The following is a 23,370-nucleotide window of genomic DNA, read 5'->3' as shown; positions in this document are numbered from 1 at the left end:
TATAAAAGGAAGGGAAGAAAGAGAGTCTACACTTTAATTGCAACATTGCTCAAGTGTAATTGTGTTAACAAATCAATTAATATGAATTCAATGAAAACATTAGACTGGAAATAAAGGCATTTTCCAAAAATGAAACAAAACCACTTAAGTGAAAATAGGCAGATAAAAGTCAAGGCTATGCTGCTTATTACCATTTCGCTTTTTAAAGTATTTTTTTGTCTTGTTTTAATGTAGTCATAGCAACCCATGTTGTCAGCAAGGAGAGATGAGCAATTTTAATCAATTTCTCAATTAAGTTTGTTTTTCATTTAAGCTTTATTAACCTTTCAGTACCCATGAGACTATGTGAGCTTGATAACGCACACACACAGGGTTTTTTTTTTTAAATGATCATATCACTGCTTACATCATGTGTGAGAGAGCAGATGGTCTTTCATTTCTACTTGCAGTCTGACAGCAGAGACACGCGCTTCCACTATGAAATCGCTAATGATAGCCTGAGATATCCGCGCAGAAACACACATAAAGATGACTCATCAGCTGCCATGAAGAGTCTCACCTTTGTAAAGCTAAAGTTAGCTGCATGAAGTCATTTTTAGCTCAGTGTGACAAAGGAACTTAATGCAGACCAGGAAGAACACACTGGCAGCATCGTCCCCCTGTCTCTCCTTATCCTTCTCGATCTCCCTCTCTCTCATTCTTCGTCCCTCAAGTGATGCAATAAGGGATCTGGCAGACTGATGCAATTTATTCAGAGCACAGGTCCTGGGGTCGTGTGTGCATGTGCATGCGTGTGTGTGCACACTTACCTACCTGTTCAATAGTGGACTTCAGCATCGCTACACAAACACTCATCAGGTGAAAGAATGGGTACAGACGGTTCCTCTGTAGTATAGTGGGTCCCATCTTTGATAGGTAAATGTCGCGTAAGGCTCATTTATACTCCCTTTACTTTAGAGAATAGATATGTCCATTGCAAATGATGTAAACGTCATTGCCCTCATACTGTCATGCGTCTTGTACCTGTTTATGGCAGCAGTGTTGTGGATAGCCACGGTCTGAGGGGCCATTAGAGCTACACGACGTGTGGACTGAGGTTTCTTTTCACTATATTTCTGATTCGTTCCATTCTGCCATTTTTAAACGTATTTAATGTATCCTAAAGTCATATCTTGCTTGAACTACACTATACTGCTCCCATGAGGTATAAGCGTGTGTGTGTGTGTGTTAGTGTTTATGTGAACAATAGAAAAGGCTCATGGAAAGTAGTGTACAAACCCAAACACTGTGACATCTTCTGCTGCGGACCATTAAACTTGTCTCGATATATTGTCAAAATATTACCAGTAGCTTCCTCGGGACACTGTATTAGAAGCAGAAATATTGGGTTTATGAAGTCAAATTACTTAATTCGTCCTTAAAATTGATGTTTTTATGCTCAAAGATAGATCGAGTGAGTCTTGACGATATATATAGAGACTTCAAAAGCTCAAGAAAGATTGCAGCTAGAACCAGTATATTCTATAATATGCCATCTTACACACTGAAAAGTCATTTTCGACTCCATGGCGAAACACTCTAATATATTGCACAGGGACTAGAGGCGACACTGTAGGAAGTCGACACACAGAGAGAGAGAGAGCGAGAGAGTGAGGGAATAAGAGAGGAGAGATAATAGCTGAACCAGTGACAGTCAGATAGACGCAGTAATTAATTTCAGCTCTCTCCTCTCTCTCTCAACTTCCATTCCCAGTAGACGGGGCCTATTGTTGTCCACTAATACAGTTATTAATGGAGGCCAGCACATAGGCCACCACAGTCAATCAAACATTATTTTTTATATGAAGCCCTCCACCTACACAGAATGGACTATCTTTGCACTGTCTGTGTGAGAGAAGGAATAAAAAGGAGAGTTTTTTCTTAAACGTGTGTGTATTAAAAGAGCTGAATCTGGCAGAGTCAGCCTCACTGCCAGTTTGTCTTCATGCCAAAAATTGGCACTGCAACACTGTTGCATAAACCAGCATGATTTAGGTATATTTCTGGGAGTACAGTAACCCATCTCTTGAATTCTTAGCCCCCTCATTTTCAAAAACATGAGCCATGAGTGACAGTAATATAACAGTATGAGTCAGAAATGTGTGTTTGCATAAGAGATCTAAGTATAGTCCTATAAGCAGTGTTGTACAAATGTGTTATGAAAATAGACTTGTGTGGGGATTGAAGAGGAGTGACCTTGTTTCACAGTATCTTTTGGGATGTATCTGCTGATGTAATACAGTTATTTTGGCTGTTATGAATGTGCTACAGGCACAAGGCATCTAATTCATTGTGAAATACCATGCCTTGCCAAGAAACACAGAAATCATTTTTAAAGTAGTTTCCCCTTTTTTTCTGTCAGTAGTTTCCTTTCTCTGCCAGATTGGTTTCTGGGAAAACCAATCTGGCAGATGAGATTCAAGTAAGAAGGGATCATTTAAGTCACAGAAAAAGCCCTGACTGATTCAGTCTAAATTGCTTTAAACCTAATAATACCCAGAGCACAAAGCAAATGCTTAAATCTTAAATTGTTTCAACAAGGTATTGAACAGCCTAATTGAGGTGATATATCAAATGTAATTGCACCGCTCTCAGTGCTCAAGGCTTTGATAGTAAAATTATGTGTTACATCGCTAATGAGGGTTTGGAGTCATATTATTGAGAAGCCTTTTTTTCCAAGAGAGAAGAGTGTTTAGCCCTAAAGGCCAACAAAGTCTGAGAGGGGGATTTGTTCTGCTTTATTTGTACATCATCTCTGACACAGTGTTTGAAATGCTTTTCTTTTAGTTTTGTGGAGGAATGTTAAAAATCAAGGCTTAGATAATGTGAAATCTACATGTGTGTGGGTGAATATGAATATGTGTGATTCTGTGTGCCTGTGTGTGTGTGAGCACGTAAAGTTTAACAGCATACCTGCGTGTGCACAAAGACATTTTTATAACCCTTACGATGGTGTATGCATTTCCCTGCGTGTTCTCTGTCCTCGCATGTCCGCATGTGCACACGTTTGCACCTGCGTGCAATACTGGTCTGCCGGCCTGCGTCCCGTGTGTATGTGTCTGTGTGTATGTCTGTGCGTGTGTGTGTATGTGTTCCAGGAGAGCCAATGGCTGGACAGCGTATCTCTCCTGATCAAGGATACACTGGAGGGGGAGATGCTGATGATCGACAATCTCTCCGGTTCTGTCTTCCACCATTACTCCTCTCCTCCACCTATCTGCAAAGATTGCAAGGGCCACCCACAAGAGGTACCAGCATGGACACACGTAAATACACACGTATATGCAACACACATACACACACTCATACAACTGAGAAGGGCAGTAGCCCCAGATCTTAAATTCATATTCATGAGCATAATTCATAATTCAAATAAATATTTTACTACCATAAACAGATGCATACGTTTTTAACATGATCATTTTTAGTGACACTGAGCTTTACTGGACTAAGTGAAGTCGGCATCAATCCTATAAGTCACAGAATGTAAAAATACTCCCGCGACAGATTATGAAGCCTATTTATAAAGTAGCTGTTGCAGTGTTGCCAAATTAGCAGCCATGTCGCTAGACTTGGCCACTTTTATTAAAATGTAGTAATGTTATTTTTAAAATGAGTCCAGCACGAAATCTTGTGATCATGTGATACTTCTCTTTCTCATACTTTACCTTAAAGGGTAGCAGACGAATCTGCAGTCCTGTTGGCTTGCTTTAGCTGCAGTTCTTTGTTTTGACAGCTGCGTTCAGCAAGTGAGAAAGAAAAGCATTTTTTTACTAAAGGATTGAAATATATACTGATCACAGAGTATCCATATTTGAAAATGCTGTGGTTTAATTGCTGTGTTCATTCAGGACATCTTACCCTCACAAACAGCAATTCCAGGCTCACAGAGTTTTGTGTCGTCATCGTGTTTAGTGGTGTGCGGAAGAACCAGGTCAGCTTTGAAGCTCTGAAATACATTAATGTAGTCGCAGATGTAAGGAGCCCAAATCAGCTGTTACACCCACAGTTTCTTGCTGTCAAATAAATGTAGATTTTAAGATTTTGTTTGATGCAAAGTGGCCGCAGTTTTGTAGCTGGAGCAATTACAAAAAAACTTTACATCTACAAATCTTCTGTGGGTGTATATCTGTGTGTCTGCACACTTTTTTAGCCCTTGTCTACCAGCTGGACCTTTCTTAACAGGTTAGGACAGCTCTGCAGCGTTCCTCAGTGATGGTAGAGATAGGATGAAATTGATTTATAAAGTACTTTTATACCTTGACTAAAAGTGGGACCAAATATGGATCCAAATATGGGAGTGATTTCTTGCTCTGAAATGATTGGTAAATATGGCCCCAGGTGTTGGATGAAAATAAATTTAAGGGACATTTTGAAGTAAATTCACACATGATGCAAGCATCACATAGTTATGAACATAAAAATGTAACACCAAAAGACACTGACCCTGTTTATACTGTATGCATATGCATGTGTGAAAATATGCAGATAACAGAGTATGTCAGAATATGGTATATACATGCACATGCCACCATTCATAATAAAAACTTGCCAAACTAAACTTGGCAAGACCAGTAAACAGTAAAACTCAGTAGTCCTGAAACCCACATACACACACATTCATGCACACACATACGTACACAACCATGATGTCTGGGCACAGAGAACATGCATGCAGATTTTCAAAAGGGACACACACATAAACTTGCATTTGCACGTACTATCATGGACCCGCACACACTCATCGGGCTTCATTCATCATACAGTTTGAATGGAAAGTTCATGCTTTATATAGCATGCCAACTACTGTATGTGCTATTATTTCACTGTATGAAAGGGAATTTCATCCCTTAATTAAACACAGTATCAACACAATGATATCAACTTTCCATATGTGCCTAATTTGTGGATTAATGAGGCCTTTTGCATGCATACACACATGCAACCATTCCCGATATGCATGCATGCTTGCACGCACCAACACTCTCCTTAACTTGTACTTGTATTTTGGGGTATTTTGTACGCAGGGGATCCTGCATAAAACAAACTCATAAACATACTGTCCTGTGCCGGTGTTGTCTATCACAATGACAAAGTGCAGCGGGTCAGCTCAGAAGAAGCAATAACTGGGCTCTTCACTTCCTCACCTGTCAGTCCTGCTTTCTGCCTGTCTGCAGATGCTGTCAAACTGTCAGTCTTCCCTCCCTCTTTTACATGCTTCCTCCCCTTCTATCAGGCCCTTTACTCCTCTGGCTGTCCCTCTATCTCTCTCTGATGTGCTGTATCTGATCCTGTGCTGTTCTCCTTTTATTTCCCATGTTCTTCAACCATCAGACTTGTTTGTTTGTGTGTGACAGAGCGGGTGTGGGTGTGGGCCATTGGTAGACAGATTGGTATTACGTTTAAGGGGACAGGGAGGCACAGTGGGACACCTGGGTGCAGTGTGTGTGACAGTGGAAATAGTCATCAAGTAACTGCCTAATAAGGACTTAAGAGAGAATGACTACAGAGCCTGCAGGGAACAGTTCAATGGAGCAGTGAAGGCCTTTGCCATTCATTCAGTTGCAGTAGCATAAACAGGCATTTCTCAAGTGTACATAAGCGCTCCACAATATCATTTCTCTGACACTATTTTTGGAAAGGCGCCACCTTAAAAAGGCAGCATCAGAGTTTCAGAGGCTTCTTTTAAAGTGCAGTTCTGAAAGCCAGGAACAGGTGGAGGGCTAAACTATATATCTCTGGATATCAGCTGGTTCGGTGGTTAAAAATGGCATTTGTCAGGCAAAAGAATATCCCATGATGATACTGCGTGATGAGTGAGCTCTGGTATATGGTAATGCATTGGCATATTTTAATAAATAAGACTTCCAAGAGGTCTGAAGGGAAAAATAAGACAGAATTCTGTTGTTTTTGTGCTGTGTAGATGTTGTGTAACGAGCATTTGATAGGGCACAGAAATTGCTACGTTGATGACACAAACATTTAAATACTTACGAAATCAGTTAAAGGTCCAGTGTGTAGGATTTAGGGAGTTGTCATGTTTTTGTTACCTTATAGTGAGCCACTTATATCTACAAAACAAGCTTGTCCTTGTCTTCCGAGATCACCATATTGCACCTACATGTTTCTACAGTAGTGCAGAATGGACGGACCAAACTCTGGCTCTAGACAGGACTATCCATTTTTTCACATCAGCCATCGTAGTTAGCAGCTCCTCAGAGAGGGTCTGAACAGCATTGAAAAAATACTGATTGATAACTCGAAACAGCTTCATTCAGTATTAAAATCACCAGGTCCATTTGTTTTAGAGAGGAAGAGACCTCTGCAGATAATTTGGCTCTTGCTGTAAACCTCATGAACCTCTGGCTCTTCAGTCATTGAGGGATGCCAGCATTGGAGAAACACTGATTTGTAATATGAAACTGCTTTATTCAGTGTTTTTACCGGTTTTACTCACCCAGTCTGTTTGCTTTTGAGAGAGAGAGAGAGACCTCTGCGGATTATTCAGCTCCCGGTCAAAACCTCCTTAACAATGAACACTGCAGGAATTCTAACCAAGAGTTTATGCTTGGCACATGGGAGAAGTTTCAACAGGATGTAGTTTTTACCACTGTATGCTACTAAATCATACACACTGCTCCTTTAAATAATCTATGTGTAGGATTTCAACATTTCTGATTTTGCTGACTCTGAGTGGTAGCATTAAAAAAACTGGTTGACATCAAGAAGAGGAGCAGGAGGTGTGCTTGTTTTTGCACCTGTGTGTTGTGGGAAATTATCATCTGACTGCCGGTGCACCTGTTTGCTATGCTTAGCATAAATTATTGCATATTCTTACCAAGTCCCACTGGCATGACTCATGTGGCCATGAAATATTAGTCACGCTTATTTTCCTGCTCAGTCACACAGTCTTCTCCTCTCATTGCCTCCCAGCGGCGCAGAAAAAAAACAATGCTATGCCTCTTCACAGTGGACACATTGGATTTGTTCTTGCCCATATCTCACTGGTGAAGCCTTCAGTAACCCAGAAGCAACACATGGAAGCAACTGTGTAGCAACTCTTTCTGCATCCATTGTACTTTTTCATTGTGCCTGGGGCCAAAGCCAAGAATACAGAAAGAGAAAGGCTGTAGTTTCCATTACCTGCCCATAACCAAGGACTCACAGGGACCTTTGGAAGCTTATTATAACCTGACTCTGAGACACAAAGCAAATCAGCAGATATGGTACTGTCACTGTAGCATTAGTTAGGGACGATGTACGGAGATAAAATTGAAAAACTGCACAGGGCTCCTTTAAATTAATGAGTTGCATTGCTGTGCTTCTGCCTTCCTTCCTAGCCTTGCCTCATCCCTCCTCTTTCTCTCTCCCTCTCACTCTCTCCCTCCTTAGGCAAGTAGTTTACTGCTGCATATCAACCATGAATCTTTCTCTTCGAACCCCTTTGTCTTTCTCACCTACAGCTACGTCTTAATATATCGCTAACAGGCCTCACTCCATTGGATTTCACTGGGCTCTTTTTAAGTACCCTTTTTAATGCTTCTCTCTGGCTATTTATTGCTCCGTCTCTTTAAAGAAACACTGCTTGAGCACATCGTAGCACCCCCAGAACCCTGAAATTCCACTCCAGCTCACTGTTTGCAGTATGTTTTGAAATTAGTGCTCAAAAAGAGGTGTTCCAAGGGGAAGGGTAGAGGGGAGCGTCACCCGAGACGCTTGAGCTCACAGGAGGCTCATGCAGCGATAATTTCAAAGCAGTTCAATAGCCGTATGGGCTGAGTTACCTGCAGTTGTGATGAAACAAACTTAGCTGGAGCTAGTGTTGGAACAAATGAGAGAGAGAGAGAGTTAGTAACAGTTGGAGTAATTGTCATTACTTTAGAATTATTCTGTTTGGTAATGTTGTGTTTTTAGGATTGCCGTATAAGTGTGAGAGTATGGCAAGGACTATTAAACACTTAATGTACAGTTGTGTTTGGAAACATACACAGTTGGCTGTAGGGGCAGAATTAAGGTTCTGGTGCAGCTACAACACCACCTCCGATGGAAAAAACATTCAACATCCTCGCTCTTGCTCATATACATGCAGATGCTGCAGATGCATACTCATAAGACGTGCACACATACATCTGTTTTCTATGCACTGCTTGGATACCTCGCCTCTCATTCAGCCTCTCTCTTTACATATTTTGTTCAATGAATGATAACAAAGCAATGTTATTACTTCTTGAAATCTCTCACCCTGCTCTCTTTACAGACAGGTGCCACAGCATTTTGGCCACTTTGAATTGTCAACATCTGGTGAAGCATATCGAAACTTGGCGGAGGTTTTATCGATTGTGTCTGTGTAGCTCATATGGGCCTTTAAGACATACTGTGTAAACAAAGGAATCATGGGAGACATCGTCACAGCATTGTTGTTCATCCTTTATAAATGTAATATCTGTGTGCACTATGTTGTGAACCCTAGAATAAATCAAGTTTTACAAATTATTTTTAGCACTGACGAGACCATGGGCTATTAAAGGGTAATTTAGGTATTTGTTAACCTGGACCCTATTTTCCCATGTTGTCTCCAAGTGACCAATTGTTGAAATGGGTCCAGTATTAAGCGAGAGCGCTGCAGCCAGCAGCAGCAAAACAGGCTGCAATGTAACGTTAATGGCAATTGTGCACCGTCAATTTATATCTGCTTAAAGTGCTTTTTTGCCACTGACAGGCCCAGATTGTTATTCTAATTGTTTGGCAACATTATAATGACCCTGTTAATAAGTGACATCCTTATTTTAAGCATTAAAAAGAGCCCAAACTTGCAATTGCCAAACACACCAAAATCTGTTTAAATATACAGTAATTTTAGTGTGTAAGCATACTGTGGCTTTGAAAGAAGTATGTTGACGATGAGAGGATTTTTTTTTTTTTTTTTTTTTTGTAATAGAGTCAAATGGATTTTGCAGTAGCGTTTTTGGGGCTGTTCGTGGGTAAACAAAAAGCATGTTACTCTTTTAAAAAAAATGTTTTCTTTCTTTCATTCCCATAATGTTGTCAAACATCAAACACTTGGAATAACATTGTGAGCCTGTCAGTGGCATAAACTGTCAGCTGCAGCACTTTTGCTTAATACTGGACCAATTTCAAACTTGTTGTCTCCATGAGTCACATTAGACACAAAAACACAGAAGTTAGAGTATAAGTCAAGAAACACAGACGTTACCTGTAACTTAATTCCAGAAAGTCTGAAACATTTACTGTTCCTGTTTCTTGTTGTAAGACATGAGTAACAGAAGTATATTTTTGCAGCAGATCAGGATGGCAGAGATTGAACAGGCATCGCTGAAGTCAGAGCAACAGTCAGACAAGTCCTCATCCCCTGCCCTGCCAGATGACCTCAGCCTGGATGAACATACTGCCTACCAGCTGCTGGCTCGAGAAGGCAAGGTGTGTATGAGGTGGGGATATGGTGAGGTGGGAAGGGGAGATAAGGATCTACACTTGAAAAAAAAAGAAAAAGAAGTACATCAAAGTTTGCAGTACTGATATAAATATGCCCTTACTACACTCATTTTCTGTATAGTCATTTTGTTTGTAATTTTAGGGTAGATTTAACAATCATTTCTTTTGAAGATACTTAATATGACACAGATCGTACTGGTTAAGAAAGTTGGATCTGAGGTTTGATCGGTGATAATAATGTGCAGTCTACAAAGATGTTCTTGTATTGCGTTACCCAGTATTTGGTCTCAGATGCCACTCAGATAAAAGTCCCAAAAAAAGGATCATCATCCCAGTCATCATGGATGGATTACTTAAGAGGCCTACCAGGCACAGGGCGCGGTCCCCCCTCTGGCCTTCATTTTCAAAAGCTCATCAAGTGATGTACCAACTAGAAAGAAACTCAAAAACCATAAAGAAACATACAACAACTACAAAGAGACACAAAATGACAAAAATGCACTCAAAAGGACTTAGGACAACTACAAAAAGGGGCAAAACAATCAAACAGACAAACAAACAACTACAATGAGATACAAAACCACTACAATCTGGTGCAAAACAGCTGCAAAGAGACACAGAATGAACACAAAGAGACACAAAATGACAACAAAGTGATACAAAACAGCCAAAAAGAAACACAAATCCACAGAGAGACTCAGGACAAAAAAAGGAGCATAAAAACCAAACAGAGACTCAAAAACACAACAAAGAAACAAACACAGACTACAAAGACATATATGACTACAAAGAGATGCAAAACTGCTGCCAAGAGACACAAAATGACCACAAAGAGACAAAAAGACTACAAATAGATGCAAAACTACCACAATGACACTCAAAATGATGACAAAGACATGCAAAATGACCACAAACAGACACAAAACAACTATGAAGAGACCCAAAATGACCTCAAAGAGACACAAAATAGATATGTAATGACTACAAAAAGATGCAAAATGACAAAAGAGGGTAAACAACAATAAAGTCTTTGTGGGGTGATGCTCAGGGGCCCATGTCTCTTTATACCACCCATGCCAGTAGTAACTAACTAACTAACGGTATGCGGGTATAACTTTGTCTAATAAAAAACTTTAGAGAAAGAAAAAGATGCTTTGCCCACTATATTTCCACTTGCACCATAAATTTACAGTGGTTAACTTCTAGTAGCCCACTTTGTATTTGACGTGTACAGTATAACGGCACTTTATCCTACTCCCCCAAGAGTATAAGCACAAACAATGGCAGAGGCTTGCTGATGATTTTTTATTTTCATTCTAGGACGCACAAAACAAATGACCATTATAAAATCCTTTTCATGGCTTCGCTGTAGGCTCTCTTGTGAATTACACATATAAACCTGAGGTTCCAAAGGCCCCTTTATCTCTTTCTCTCTGTGTATCAGCGGTAACTATCTTGTCTTTGAAGAATCCACAGTCTTGTCTCATGAATAAAACTAGGCTCTCCCTGGCTGCTTTCCTGGGTGGCTCTCATGCATCCTTCTCTTGCACCCACTCTCCCCCTTTCGGCTTTATCTTTCATGCTTCTCCTTTCCCACCGTTGCCCCAATGGTAATTGCACACCTTTTCCACACCTCCCTCTAGCCCCTCTATCTCCATCCGTTATCATCCGTTCCGTCCTAGATATCCTCCACTGTAATGGAGTAATGCTCCTTGGTTCTGGATAGCGAGATAAGCCTGCAATCGCCAAGCATTGCTGTGAACCACTGCTCATTAGAGGAGGGGGGAGAGAGGGGAAGATTGACGGTGAGAGAGGATCTAAGGTTAGGGATTTTATTTGTCAGACATTGTTTGCTTAAAAGAAAAGCCTGTGTGTGGCATTAAGCGTGTGTTTGAGGTTTGTATGGGTGTGGGTGGCCGCCTGTTTGAAAGGGGGCTGTTCAGGGGCTCGGGCTGAATGACTCAGTGATACAATACACTAGTGGAAGCACAAAAGCATACACGTGTGCACGATCATGCACAAATTATTCGGCAGTCCCTAAATGACGCTAATTAAAACGTACGAGGTAAGAGCTTACAAAGCTGAACTCCTGCCTTAATCTACCTCCTGCTTCCCACTTCCAGCTGTTGCAGCTGTCATATACACTGACATATTTATAACCAAACATTTATTGTTACAGTATATAACATTAACATGACAATGACAGGCTCTCTCGGCTCATAATGAGTCCTCACCCCTTCACTAGCACTTCAGTGAAAAGCCCGAGGGATGATATGAATCAGAGGCCATGTTTGATATCTGCAGGGTGCCAGAGGGGCTGCTTTTTTCTGCATTCAATGCTAATTTTAAACTTAAATTGTCCCTTTACAAAAGAGCATATATTTTAAGCCATGTTAATGATTGGAAGTTTCAGCACATATTTCCTCTGTGTTTTTATTTTGAACCAATCCTGACATGTCTAATTTCTGTCTTTTTTTAATGAAATTTGGGAAATACCAACACACTTACTTGATTCAGGGTTCCCACATTAGACATCAACATCATAGAATATCACCATCATGTTTTCCAGGCCTGGAAATGTAATGGAATGACTAAACATCATTTAAAGTTTTGAAAAAGCCACACTAATCTCCCGTCGATAACTGTCCATGTAATGGTAGATTATGACAAAATCTTTTTCTGTAGCTGTCGATGTAACATAACTGTAACACATGTCGGTATGAGCTGTTTCGTTCACTCTTGCATCCTTCATTGCATCATCTCTCTCTTCATGTATGCCAACTAACTGAAATTACAGTTTGAATACAATACAGTACAATACAGTTTGAATTTGATATGTATGAAAAATGCTTTGTAAGTGGGGCAAGAAAAAAAAAGATAAAAAGTCATGGAAAAGTTAAGAAATTTTGTCTATTAAAATGTGTGGTAATCACATATAATAATATCCAAGAGGTTTATTGGAAAATACTTTCTCTTCAATGTCAGATCATCTGATCTCTTTCAGGGGAGGTGCAGCAGCGACTCTCGCAGCTCTGAGGAGGCTGGAGGTGGAGGGAGTCATGCAGGAGGCCGCCAGACTCAGACCGTGGTGCAGAGCCAACCCTGCCGGGCCCTCAGCGCTGGCATCGAGATGGAGACTGCACTACAGGAGATGGAAATGCAAACATACCAAGCACATATGTGCTCACCTCACTGTAGCCCGGGTGAGTAAAACCAGATCACTGTACTATCAGGCACATTTTCAAAGTAATGTATAAATTATCATTAGATTCAAATATGTATTTGTGCCAACAAACAAGTAAAAGGATTTAATTTCTTGCTGTTTTTTGCAGCGTAAAGTGGTGAAAATAAATAAAAGTGGTGGATAAAATTGTATTACAAGACACAGTGTTTACAAGAAATAACATGGTTTTCTTAAACACGAACAAAAACTTTCCAGGATGAGTACTGAAGAAAACATGTTGTGAATTCTATTCACAAAAATGGGATTCATGGGGGGATTATAAAGCTCCCAGAAATGTATTTCTCAACAATGAGGAAGAGAGCCTACAAGGGGCACTTGAACCTCTGCAGAAAATTGCCGGAAATTATTTGCATCACATCTGTGCAGATCTGCAGCTGGTGCGCAGTATTTCCATATTTTTTTCTTTTTTTTTTTAATCAGTTGATCTCAATTTTTAAACCTATCACACTCACACTGCACATTAACACATCAACATGTAACAGTTGGCGCTTTTACCTACCACCCTGCACCACGAGAAAGCTTTTTGAAGCATCTCTGTAGACTGGAATAAAGATTCACTCACGACATCCACCTGCAAGTGCTGTTTCTGGCTTGCAGACTTACTGTAATAGCCATTTAAGTGCTATTGCTTATAAATATGAAAAGTACTCCTCATGTAAGGGCTAATCACAAGAAAAGTGGAAACAACACACAATTTGACACCAGGATAGACATGGAACAAGTGTATTCCTCCTCAAGGTGGCGTTTCCAGCAGCAGTGACAAGGGAACAAACAATGGAGGAGGAGGAGAAGGAGGAGGAGGAGGAGGAGGAGGAGGAGGAGGAGGAGGGGGAGGGGGAGCCAGTGGTATGTCTCCTCTCTTCCATCTGCCTGCAGAGTTCTTCCACCCTGCAGGAGCAGCCATCCCAGCACCTCCCCGCAGCAGAGCCTTCGGTTGTCGAGGGGCCTCAGGCTGACCTCGCCAGCCTCCTGGGCTTCGCTTCGCTCCCCGGGAGCCCATAACAAGATGCTTTGTACACAGGTAGGGGAAGGGCAGAAGAGGGGAGAAATATAGTTTAATACAGGGATACTCAACTTAATTTACCCCGGGCCCAATTCTGCAAAATGACAGGTGACCAGTGTCACAATAATAATATTTATTGGTGTATGTGAATTGCCTAGTAAACTTTCCATGTTTGCTGTGCTCACTCATCTTTGCCAAGATGAAATTTTATATTGCTGTACCACGAACTGAGCCCTCTCCTGCACCCAAAGATATTTGGTCAATCTCAGCAAGAGTGGGATTGTTGTAGATGAGGAGTGTAAGGAAAATTTGTCCAGGGCATCACTTGATGCTTGGCATATGCTTGAGTAAGCCACTTCATCCTAATATCAAATATAGCATAAGCCTGCACACTTCATACCTGTGTGTGACAAAGGGAGACTGCTATCGACCGTCAACGCTGGCACGCATTTAGAGTCATTTTCGAGTTTAGATTGATTGAGATACTTTGTAAAATGAAGGTCGTGTGGACAAATTTGCTTTTTAAATATGGGGGAAATATGTGTTTTTTCAAATATCTGTATACATGTACACAGGGTCTAAAAATGGGCGAAGATAGTTGTGAGGTTTTGTTGAGGTGGAGGCTCATTAGATTGATGTCAACGGTGAAGCATAAAAATAGGATTCATTAAGTGCTTAGCGTGATGAGAAATGGCCTGTTTGGTCACTGACAACAGATGATATATGATATTGTTATTATGAAAACTGATTTGTAATCAGCAGTTAAGGGGATATAAATTGCAAGTGTGGTCTGTGAAGGCGAAATAATAGGTATTATTCATGTGCTTACTTTCTTTCTCCACAACCCCTTTCTCCCTTCCTTCCCTTAGTACCCGTCCCACAGTGACTCGTCCCTCGCTACAGGCAGCTCTGAGGGCAGCCTCCAGACCACCCTGGAAGAAGGTCTGAGCTTCAGCATCTCTCCGCCCCAGAACATGGAGTTGCCTTTGCCAACAGCTCCTTTACCCCTTGTATGCCCACTCCCGCTGCCTGAAGACGGCACTGCCATTTCCTCCCCGGTCCAGACTCTGAGACCAAGACCGAGCCCCTCATCAGCCCTAACCCTCCAGGCTACCAGGGGCCACCAGCGGAGCCAGAGCAGCGGCCGAGGTAGTACCAGCCCGGGCTACACCCGTGACGACTCAATCGACCCTTCAGACGAGGACCTGGGCATAGGTATCGGATCGTCAATTGGCGGTTGTGGCTCCAGCCAAGCAGGCAACAGTGAACACTTGTCAGAGACGCTGAGCAGCTTGTCGCTGACATCACTGCTGTCGCCCAGCTCTCTGGTTTACCCGGGAGCAGCAGTGAAGAAGTGCAACAGCACAGGCAGCCTGGACCAAGGGGGGATGCTGCTGTCATCCCGGGGCAGGGAGGGCCGCAGGGAGATTTTGGGCTTGGAGCTCATGGACCCTCAAGGCTTTTTGGCCAACCCCTGGACGGGGGTATTAGTTGATACAAGAAGAGGAGAAGGAAAAGGGGAAATGGGAGATGGCGAGCAAGGGTTGAAAGGGAAGAGCTCAAGCCAAACGACAGTAGGGCCTTGTCGGAAAAACAGATGAAACCTACTGTTCACTCTTTCTTTGTCTCTCCATTCCTTGGATCTAAACCCATAGCTGTCCCTCTCACTCTCTCTGCATCCATCAGTGAGAGAGAGGCTTGATGACACATGATGTCCCGTATTCAAGAACCAAACCCTCATCTTACACCCTCAACCTCTTTCTATACATTTGTGACAAGCCCATGTCCTATTTTGTGCTGCCTAGGGGAGTGGTGATAGCCTGCTGGTGAGGAAGTGGCCTGCACAGTTAAGGCCCAAGGGTAGAAGATAGATCCTTAAACCCTCTTCGGGGCTGTACCTGTAGAGGAAGACATGGAAGGTTCTGCTCACATTGGAAGACCAGGAGGCCCATTCATATCAGGGAGTCAATAGGAGCAGAGACAAAAGAGCTTAAACTCAAAGACACATTGACGAGTCTTGTTGTTGCTCTGCTGTAGTTTCTTTTTCCCTGTGTCGGCTTGGGTTCACTGAGGTTGAAAAATGCAAAAATAGAAGTACCTGAAATAGCATATCCATGCCAGGGGAGACTGTTTTGATTATGTCTCGGAGGCAGTGCAGCAAGTGAAGTGGGAGGGGGCTTGGAATATTATTAAGGCGGAAGGAAGGCCGGGAAAGGAGAAGGCAGGTCATTTGTTTGGCTGGGAAAGCAGAAAGCGGATCTAATGTCCATCTGTTCTGGCAGACGGAAACAACAGGTTCTACTCACTCTGGCGCAAGACCTTCTGCTGAGTTCAGAGTAAAAAATGCAAGGTGGAGAGTTCAAGAGTGTGCGCTCGTAGCATGTGTGTGAGAGCACTGCCTCGGGTATCCAAGGCATCGATTAAATCATTCTCATCACCTCACCATACCTCTGTGTTTTTGAAAACAGGAGATAGGTATTGACTGATCAAAGCTCTGTGCCTCTGTCAACCAAGTCTTGAGTGGCAGCGGAAAATGGAAAGAAATTGACAGATTGCGGGGGTATAACCGTGCATGGAGTGATTTGTGAAACTGTTTTTCTTTCTATCTCCAGCATCTCACTTGAGAGCTAGGTTGAGATTTACAAACCCCATCAGAAGTAACAAGGATGTGTGCATGGGGCAGCCTTGTGTACCCAAAAAAAAAACAAAAAAGGTTCACAGCTACTTAATAAAGCAAGACTTCAAGCACACTCCTTTTGACACCACTTCCTCTCACCATGCTTTAGGATTTGGTATGAATGGACTCAAGAATTTCGAGGGACCTTGACTGCATGATGGAATTGCATTTAACCAAGATTTTTTTTTTATCTATATACAGAAGTGTATCAAGATGTCAATGTTGGGTGATAACCATGTGATTTCTATTCCACTATTTTTGTAGAAAAGAGGATAGGCACGTGCAAGTGTTGCCGTTACTTTGTCCCTATTTCATTTACCCCATACTCTTTGACTCGTTGTCTAGGACTTTTTGTCTGCCAGTGGCTTCCAGTTTTATAACATTTTTTAAAGGTGTGGACGGTGTATAAAACAATGAAGCAAAAAATTTCAAAACTTTGAGCGCTGAAGTGATTGTTCCCTCCAGCACATTTCTCTTTGGGAGCACTGGTTCCTCGATGTGGATTTTTTTTTTTTTTTTTTTTTTTTTTTTTTTGTCAAATGTTGGAGTCCCAGGGGACAACCAGAGATGGGAACAGCCATATTCACTCAGCACATGAGGATCGTTCTAGCTCACAGACATACCTGGCTGCACACAGGGAACTTTGTTTGCTTTTAGCCTCCTATGCTAAAAAAAGAACATGAATAGCATAAACCATCTCTATGAAAGCTTTAATTTGAGAGTTACACCACAACATATCGGACACATTAGTGTTCCTTAAGCATGGTTCTGGGATTGCAATACAGTATGCTTTCTTTCTTGAAATGACACCCTGATGCACTCATCTTTTTCTTCTACATCTATTTACACATACAGTATGTTGTAGCAACCCTCTCACACACCATAGTTTGATATCAAAAAGCTGACACTGTAACAATGAACAAAATCTTTTTAATGCAAGCTTATTTTGGCTCCTGCCACTTGATTAATAATCAACTCCATCTGAAAAAGGAGATGCTCATCTTTAAGCCTGATTTCTAGAGGTAGACTGTTGTATCCCTAGTGTTTTGATCATTACCTTACTTTTTTAAATTTCTCAAAAAGAATGAGGTGATGTGAGAAAATCCGAGGGGTTTGACCTTTTTTATCATGCAAAATCACTTTGATGACTATGTTTTGTCACATGGTGTTGGGTATTAACGAGTGATAGTAAAGACAGTTGTGTGTGAGCATGTGCGTGTGCGTGAGTGTGTGTTTGTGACTTCAGGTGAAGTGATTGCCTTTTCCTGAAGTGTCCTGTTTGTCAGCGAGGATACCTGAGATTAAAGGTCAAAGAGGGGAAAACACGAAGCAACCAAGGGCTGTTTTAGCTTCAAAGATATATCCTCCTTTCTTTCTGAGACGAATCCTTGTGTCAATGAATATGGCATCAAAGGTTAAAGCCTGACTACGCAGCAATAAATGTTCTATGTGTATGCCCTGAGTAAATGATGTCAATGTGATTTTTATCTCCTCAGAACACAACAGTAATCATTACTGTCTGTTTTATGCTTCAACTTGTCTGAACTTTCAACCAATCAGATGGCACCTCTGCCCTCTCGGAGACCAATCAGTAGAGAGACGGGCTGCAATTGGACGACATGAACAAATGAGGTTATTGAACTCAGGTCAGGGGGTAAAAACCACTGGTAAAATTTTAAAGATAGCTGTAAAGGTGTGTTCAGACTGAACTCAGGAGCAAATTTTCACCCCATTTTATTCGCACAAATTTGAGTGTTTTTATGCTACAAATAGCTAATGCACTCACAGTCCAGATGTTAGCTGTAACTACCTAAAAATGCACCACCTGTGTGTGAGCAGAGTGTGCCTTTGTACAGTATGTGTGTGTGCCACAGCTCTGAATCAGACTGATTTAACAGGATCAGAATTTATTTCTGTTACTTTTTCCCCCTCTTGTTTCTGTATTTTTATGGAGTACAATAGTTCTGACTAAGCACACATTGTTTGCTAAAGTTCACACATTCTCAACATGTGCAGATGTTTTTGCTTCAATTCACACTGCTTTGAGCAAACCTTTGTCTTACTCTACATTGAATTTGATCACAATCACGCCGCCTCTGAAATTTGCTTCACCTTCAGTCTGAACACACCTTAAGAGTGTACAATTCACATTTGTACATATCTTTGTATTTTGATCTGCATGTGTGCATTGCTGCCAGTGACCATGATTATATCATTAGTATGCATTTCATAAAATTGTACAAAGTTCAAGGGAATGCCCAGTGTTTTTTGACTGCTGCTATGAAACCACTAAAGAAGAATCAGTTAGAGCCACAAAAAAACAACTTTTTGCTCAAATACATTTTTCACTTGACAATCACATTTTTGAAATGATTGTGTAAGTAAAAGCTGCTGTGTAGTCTTTGTCTTTAAACCTGTAATTTACATTTAAATTAGTAAGTTGTAAGTTAGTAAAGTTGGCTATTTTAACATGGGCATCTACGGGGACTGACTTGCTTTTATAGCTGGCCTCAAGTGTCAGTTTTTGGCACTTTTTACGTTTGGTGTCATTTTTCAGCCCTGGAGGTTGCTCCTTGGCCTAAACTTAACCAAAGTGAAACCTAATGAAACTGCCCCTGATGCCACCAAGTATTTGATGGACTGATAATGACATTCTCACTAGTTGGTGTAGCAGGGCCCTGCTAACCAGTATCTATGAGGCTTATAGCCACTGAAGTTGCCTATTTAATCGGCTGATAACATTTGAAATGGGTGTTGAGTCAGGACAGCCTGAGGCAGGGAAGGAAGAGCTAGTGACTGGACAGGGACACAGAAGCAGGAAGTGTCCAGACTTGACGTGGACAGCTGGACAGTGGACAGCCAACAGACAGTGTGAGAGGCTGAGGTAGTGAGATGCTGCAGGAGCAGGAGACTTCTCCAGACAGCTTGTCATCGGCAGCCTTGCCCAGCAGAGCCGCCGGTGCGAGAGAGCGCATTAGGCATGCACGCTGAACTCCGAGGTGTTGTTTACCTCACACCCCCAAACAGCCAGCCCTCCACCTCATCTAACCTCTCAAAACCAGCTCTCCCTGCAGGCCTCCTGTCCTTCAAATGTCACTGCAGGAGGGTGGAGGTGTGTGTGGCGAGCGGTAAGTGTGCATGTGTCTTTGAGACTGTGGGTGTGCTTGTGTGTGTGTGTGTGTGTGTGTGTGTGTGTGTGTGTGCGTGTGTTGATAAGAGCACAAACAAATATGTGTGAGTGGATATGTCATTGCTTCAGTTTTCTTCAAGGTCTCTAAAGGAAGTGGCCTGTCGGCTGAAGTTTCTGGGCATTAACTCTGATTTGCCTTCCATCACCTGAAGAGAAGCAGTGACCTCTTGCGATATAAAAGGTCAGTATTCAAGAAGCCTCTTGGGGCTTGTGTGCTGATTTGGTTGATTCCCCCTCAAGGCAAGACACAAAGTGTCATGAGACATCAGGCCCCTTGGGTACAAGATACTTTTTCACCTCAGCTGGAAACCCACTGGTTTGGCTAAGCTGTAACATTTATTGTGCTTATTGCAGGATAATAGTTGTTTTACAGCTGCAAAGGGAGATTTCAGGCTGTTCAGCAGGACTTATTATGCTCATTTTCAGGTTAATGCTTGTGTTTTGAGTTTCTTCTGTAACATGTTTCAATGCTTAAATAGTCAGATCTAATGTTTTTTCCTCATAATGTCTTTGCTGCACTCCTGTATTCACCTCCTGTCTAAGAGGAATCCGTCATTGTGCCTGTGTCTTTAAGACACCCGCGTTCCTGAAAAAGCTCAGTCTGCTCTGATTGGTCAGTGTTTCCAGGGGAATGACTAATGGAGAATAGAGTCTAAAGCCTACAGTCTAAAGCCTAATTTCCACTGCACAAAAAATCTGCGAAACTTTCCCTGACATTAGCATGTAGCCTCACGTGGCAGTGTAGGCTACGTAATATAAACAGTTGCAGTAATGTGGATGGAGCAGATGATTTTATAAACAAATATCACAATCTGATTTCATCTTGTGGCTAAAGTAGAAAAAAAAGATTGGGAACATAGTGTTCAGAACCGTCAGAAGACTGAGGGTTTTGCCTAAAAGGAGTACTTTTACACACGTCTTTATTTGAAACGTTGACCATATTTAATGTGAACATGGTAACATTATATGTATTTATATGGCAGATGATAAGGGAAAGCATATTCCGTCCTGTTCAAAGCTCACACATTTTGAAACGTAAAAATAAGAAAGAAACGCTCAAAACACATCAATCAAAGGGATTTTTAGAGGTAAGGTTGAATTGTATGAAAGTGGGTTACGGCGGGCTTCCTTTCAAAGAAGAAAAATATCTGCCAATATGCCAAATATATTAGGTCAAAAGATAGTTTGAAAATCAAGAGAGAAAACATGCTGTCAAAAGAAATGCTATACCCAAAGTTTTGTCAAACAGAAGTCTGATAAACGAGGTCCAAACAGATGTGTCTCATTATTGTGTTTATCTCTGGGCTCAAGAGGGTGGAACTGGAAATTTCCAACAGCATCCAGCTTGTTTTCATAGATATGCTCTTTTTTTTCACTTTTTCCTGAGGGAAGTGTGAAGCTTTTTATTCCAAAAGTGAGTAAATTAGGAGTTGTTTTTAGTGCTCTGTCACCTAATGAGTCACTTGAGCCGGCAGTGTGTCTTTGAAGTGTTTAGAGGTGACCCAAGAGCGCTGCTTTAAGCAGCGAACATGGACTATGAAATGGTGATATCAAGCAGCTGTCGTTTGGATGTAACGCGCTGAAAGCGGACAAACTGCGGGATCAGTGAGCAATGTGGGAAATCCTACCGAGAAAGGTTGCCAGGAGATTTTGCTTTGCTTTGAAGGGTTGAAAAATGAAGATAAATGAGTGGTTTACTATCTTCTAATGCAGTTTTATAGGTTATTATTGAAAGAATAAATGTGTCGACATTTTGCCCGCTCCTCTTGAAGCAACAGTTTTCTTTCACTCTGTCTCTTTCTTCCAGATTTTTAATCACATCAGTCGGCAAAACCTTTGCCCACAGCTGAGTCTCTCTACACATTCATCAAGGCCCCGTATGGAAACCAGCTCCTGTCAGCCGTCAAGGCTAACTGTCAAGGGAGTTGTCCAAGCTCTTCCATTATATCACGGGCTCCAGGGAGAGAGCCAGATAAAAGCAGGTTATGAAGGTGGCACAACAAAACGATGAATGAGGTACTGCTTAAATGAGCTGACTGTATAAGATCAAAGAAAATGCCTGTCAATCTCCAGACGATATTTAAACTTTCTAAAATCTGAAGTACTTCTAAGAATTTTTTCGCTCATGACTGTCGCTTGCTTGTTCACCCTCGCTGACTCTCTTCTCCAGCCCATTATCGTCCATTCTTCAACTCCTGTCACTCACAGAAGCCAGATCTCTCTCTCTCTCACACACACAGACACACACCTAAACTCTACTTTATTTGACTTCTGAGGTTGAATTAAGTAGCTACAGTATCTGCACTTCTCCCTTTCTGCACTAATTTGAATAAGGAGCTTTCTTGCAGTCATGGACTTCCACATATTTTGCATATCAGTGTTTGTGGGCACATGTGCACAGACATTAATGCACATACATATGTAAACATGTACATCACCCACCCAGGCACATGACTATCCATCTTCTCCTCCAATATAGAGCCTAAAATCCTAGAAATGTCCGAAAGTCCTAGAAACAACAAAAAACCCTTGAAATGTCCCAAAATCCTAGGAATGTCCTAAAATCCTGAAAACCCCCTACAATCCCAGAAATGTCCTAAAATCCTGGAAATGTCCTCAAATTCTAGAAACACACAGCAAACATACAGCCTGTCATTTTGCAAACATCATCAACATTAGGCAAAACAACTTGAGTATCTCTAAACTTCAAGAGAACAACTCCCATGTTGCAATAGTGAGTCTGCAAGGCAGTGTGTTTGTCTAAAGATCAGTGCTAATGGCTGAAGCTTATCCCTTCAGAAACCTCTCTCCCTCTCTCTTTCTCTTGCTTTCTTTTCTCCCTGTTTCTTCTGCCTTACCTCTGCAACATAAAGCTATTAGCGTAGTAAGAGAAGCTGTGACAGCTGAAACGGTGAGATTGGGAGCACTGCTGACACCGCTAGTTTCAGCCTCGCTGCGCTTTCATCGCAAGCAGATGATTGACTGGTTTTCTCAACACCTGGCCCGCTGTTTTGTAAGATAATAGTGAAAAATAATACAGCAACAATGTTGAGCGACTGGTTTGTGCTTTGAAAGACTTATTCGTAGGGAGCTCCGGCAGTTCAGTCATATGCTGGGCTGTGTTTTGTTTTTTTTCTCGACAGATTTGAAATCCCAGTTCAAGCTGTCACATCTCTGTCTTGTCTGAATTTAGAACTCAGCAATTTCCCGTTAACATGAGAACAATTTTGAAGGCTGGCAAAACTCACTCTGCGTTTCAAAGGAATCCTCTTATTACGTTTACTGCTGAATAGTAAGAATGACGGAGAGCACAGGGAGCAAACAAATGTTGCTGACCTCTATTCCACCTGCAAAACAAAAAAAGGAAATAATGTAAAGCTTAAAGAGGCTATCATAGTTATTTTCATAATATCACTGCATCAACTGACAGTAACAATGTAAAAGGGGCCATTTATAGTGATAACAGAGTTCCAAAATAAAACTGTAGCCTCTGTCAGCTTTATAGAGCTTTATAGTTTCAGTTCATTGTGTACATGTCCAGCTCACAACGTCAGTGTTTCAATTCACTCTCAGGTCTTGTGTTGTCATTTTGTGCCAAAGCAGGCCACTTTTTTGACCTGTAAAATCTGTGTATACACTGCCTGCTCTTTGCCAAACAACAGACAGACACTATTGGTGCTTAGCTGGAAAACACAGTGGAGAATTTAGCAGCTTAAGAGTCAGATATTTCCCCCTGAAGAAGATAGAGACCAAAACAGAGCTAA

General features: G+C 41.6%; 1 protein-coding gene across 1 annotated transcript in view; it reads left to right on the top strand.

The window, feature by feature from the left end:
• LOC121956285 (voltage-dependent T-type calcium channel subunit alpha-1I-like) overlaps positions 1-17,368 on the top strand; it is a 147,677-nt gene extending 130,309 nt beyond the window's left edge. Inside the window, 6 exon segments of the mRNA XM_042504425.1 lie at positions 3,138-3,287; positions 9,343-9,477; positions 12,497-12,695; positions 13,475-13,660; positions 13,663-13,757; positions 14,609-17,368. Coding sequence (XP_042360359.1) covers positions 3,138-3,287; positions 9,343-9,477; positions 12,497-12,695; positions 13,475-13,660; positions 13,663-13,757; positions 14,609-15,340 — 1,497 coding nt within the window. The 3' untranslated portion in view covers positions 15,341-17,368.
• The last annotated feature ends 6,002 nt before the right edge of the window (positions 17,369-23,370 follow it).

The sequence above is a fragment of the Plectropomus leopardus genome, chromosome 17, assembly GCF_008729295.1.
Source record: "Plectropomus leopardus isolate mb chromosome 17, YSFRI_Pleo_2.0, whole genome shotgun sequence".
NCBI classification, from domain to species: domain Eukaryota; kingdom Metazoa; phylum Chordata; class Actinopteri; order Perciformes; family Serranidae; genus Plectropomus; species Plectropomus leopardus.
Note: the sequence above shows the minus strand (reverse complement) of the source record. Positions and strands in the feature narration are given on the sequence as shown.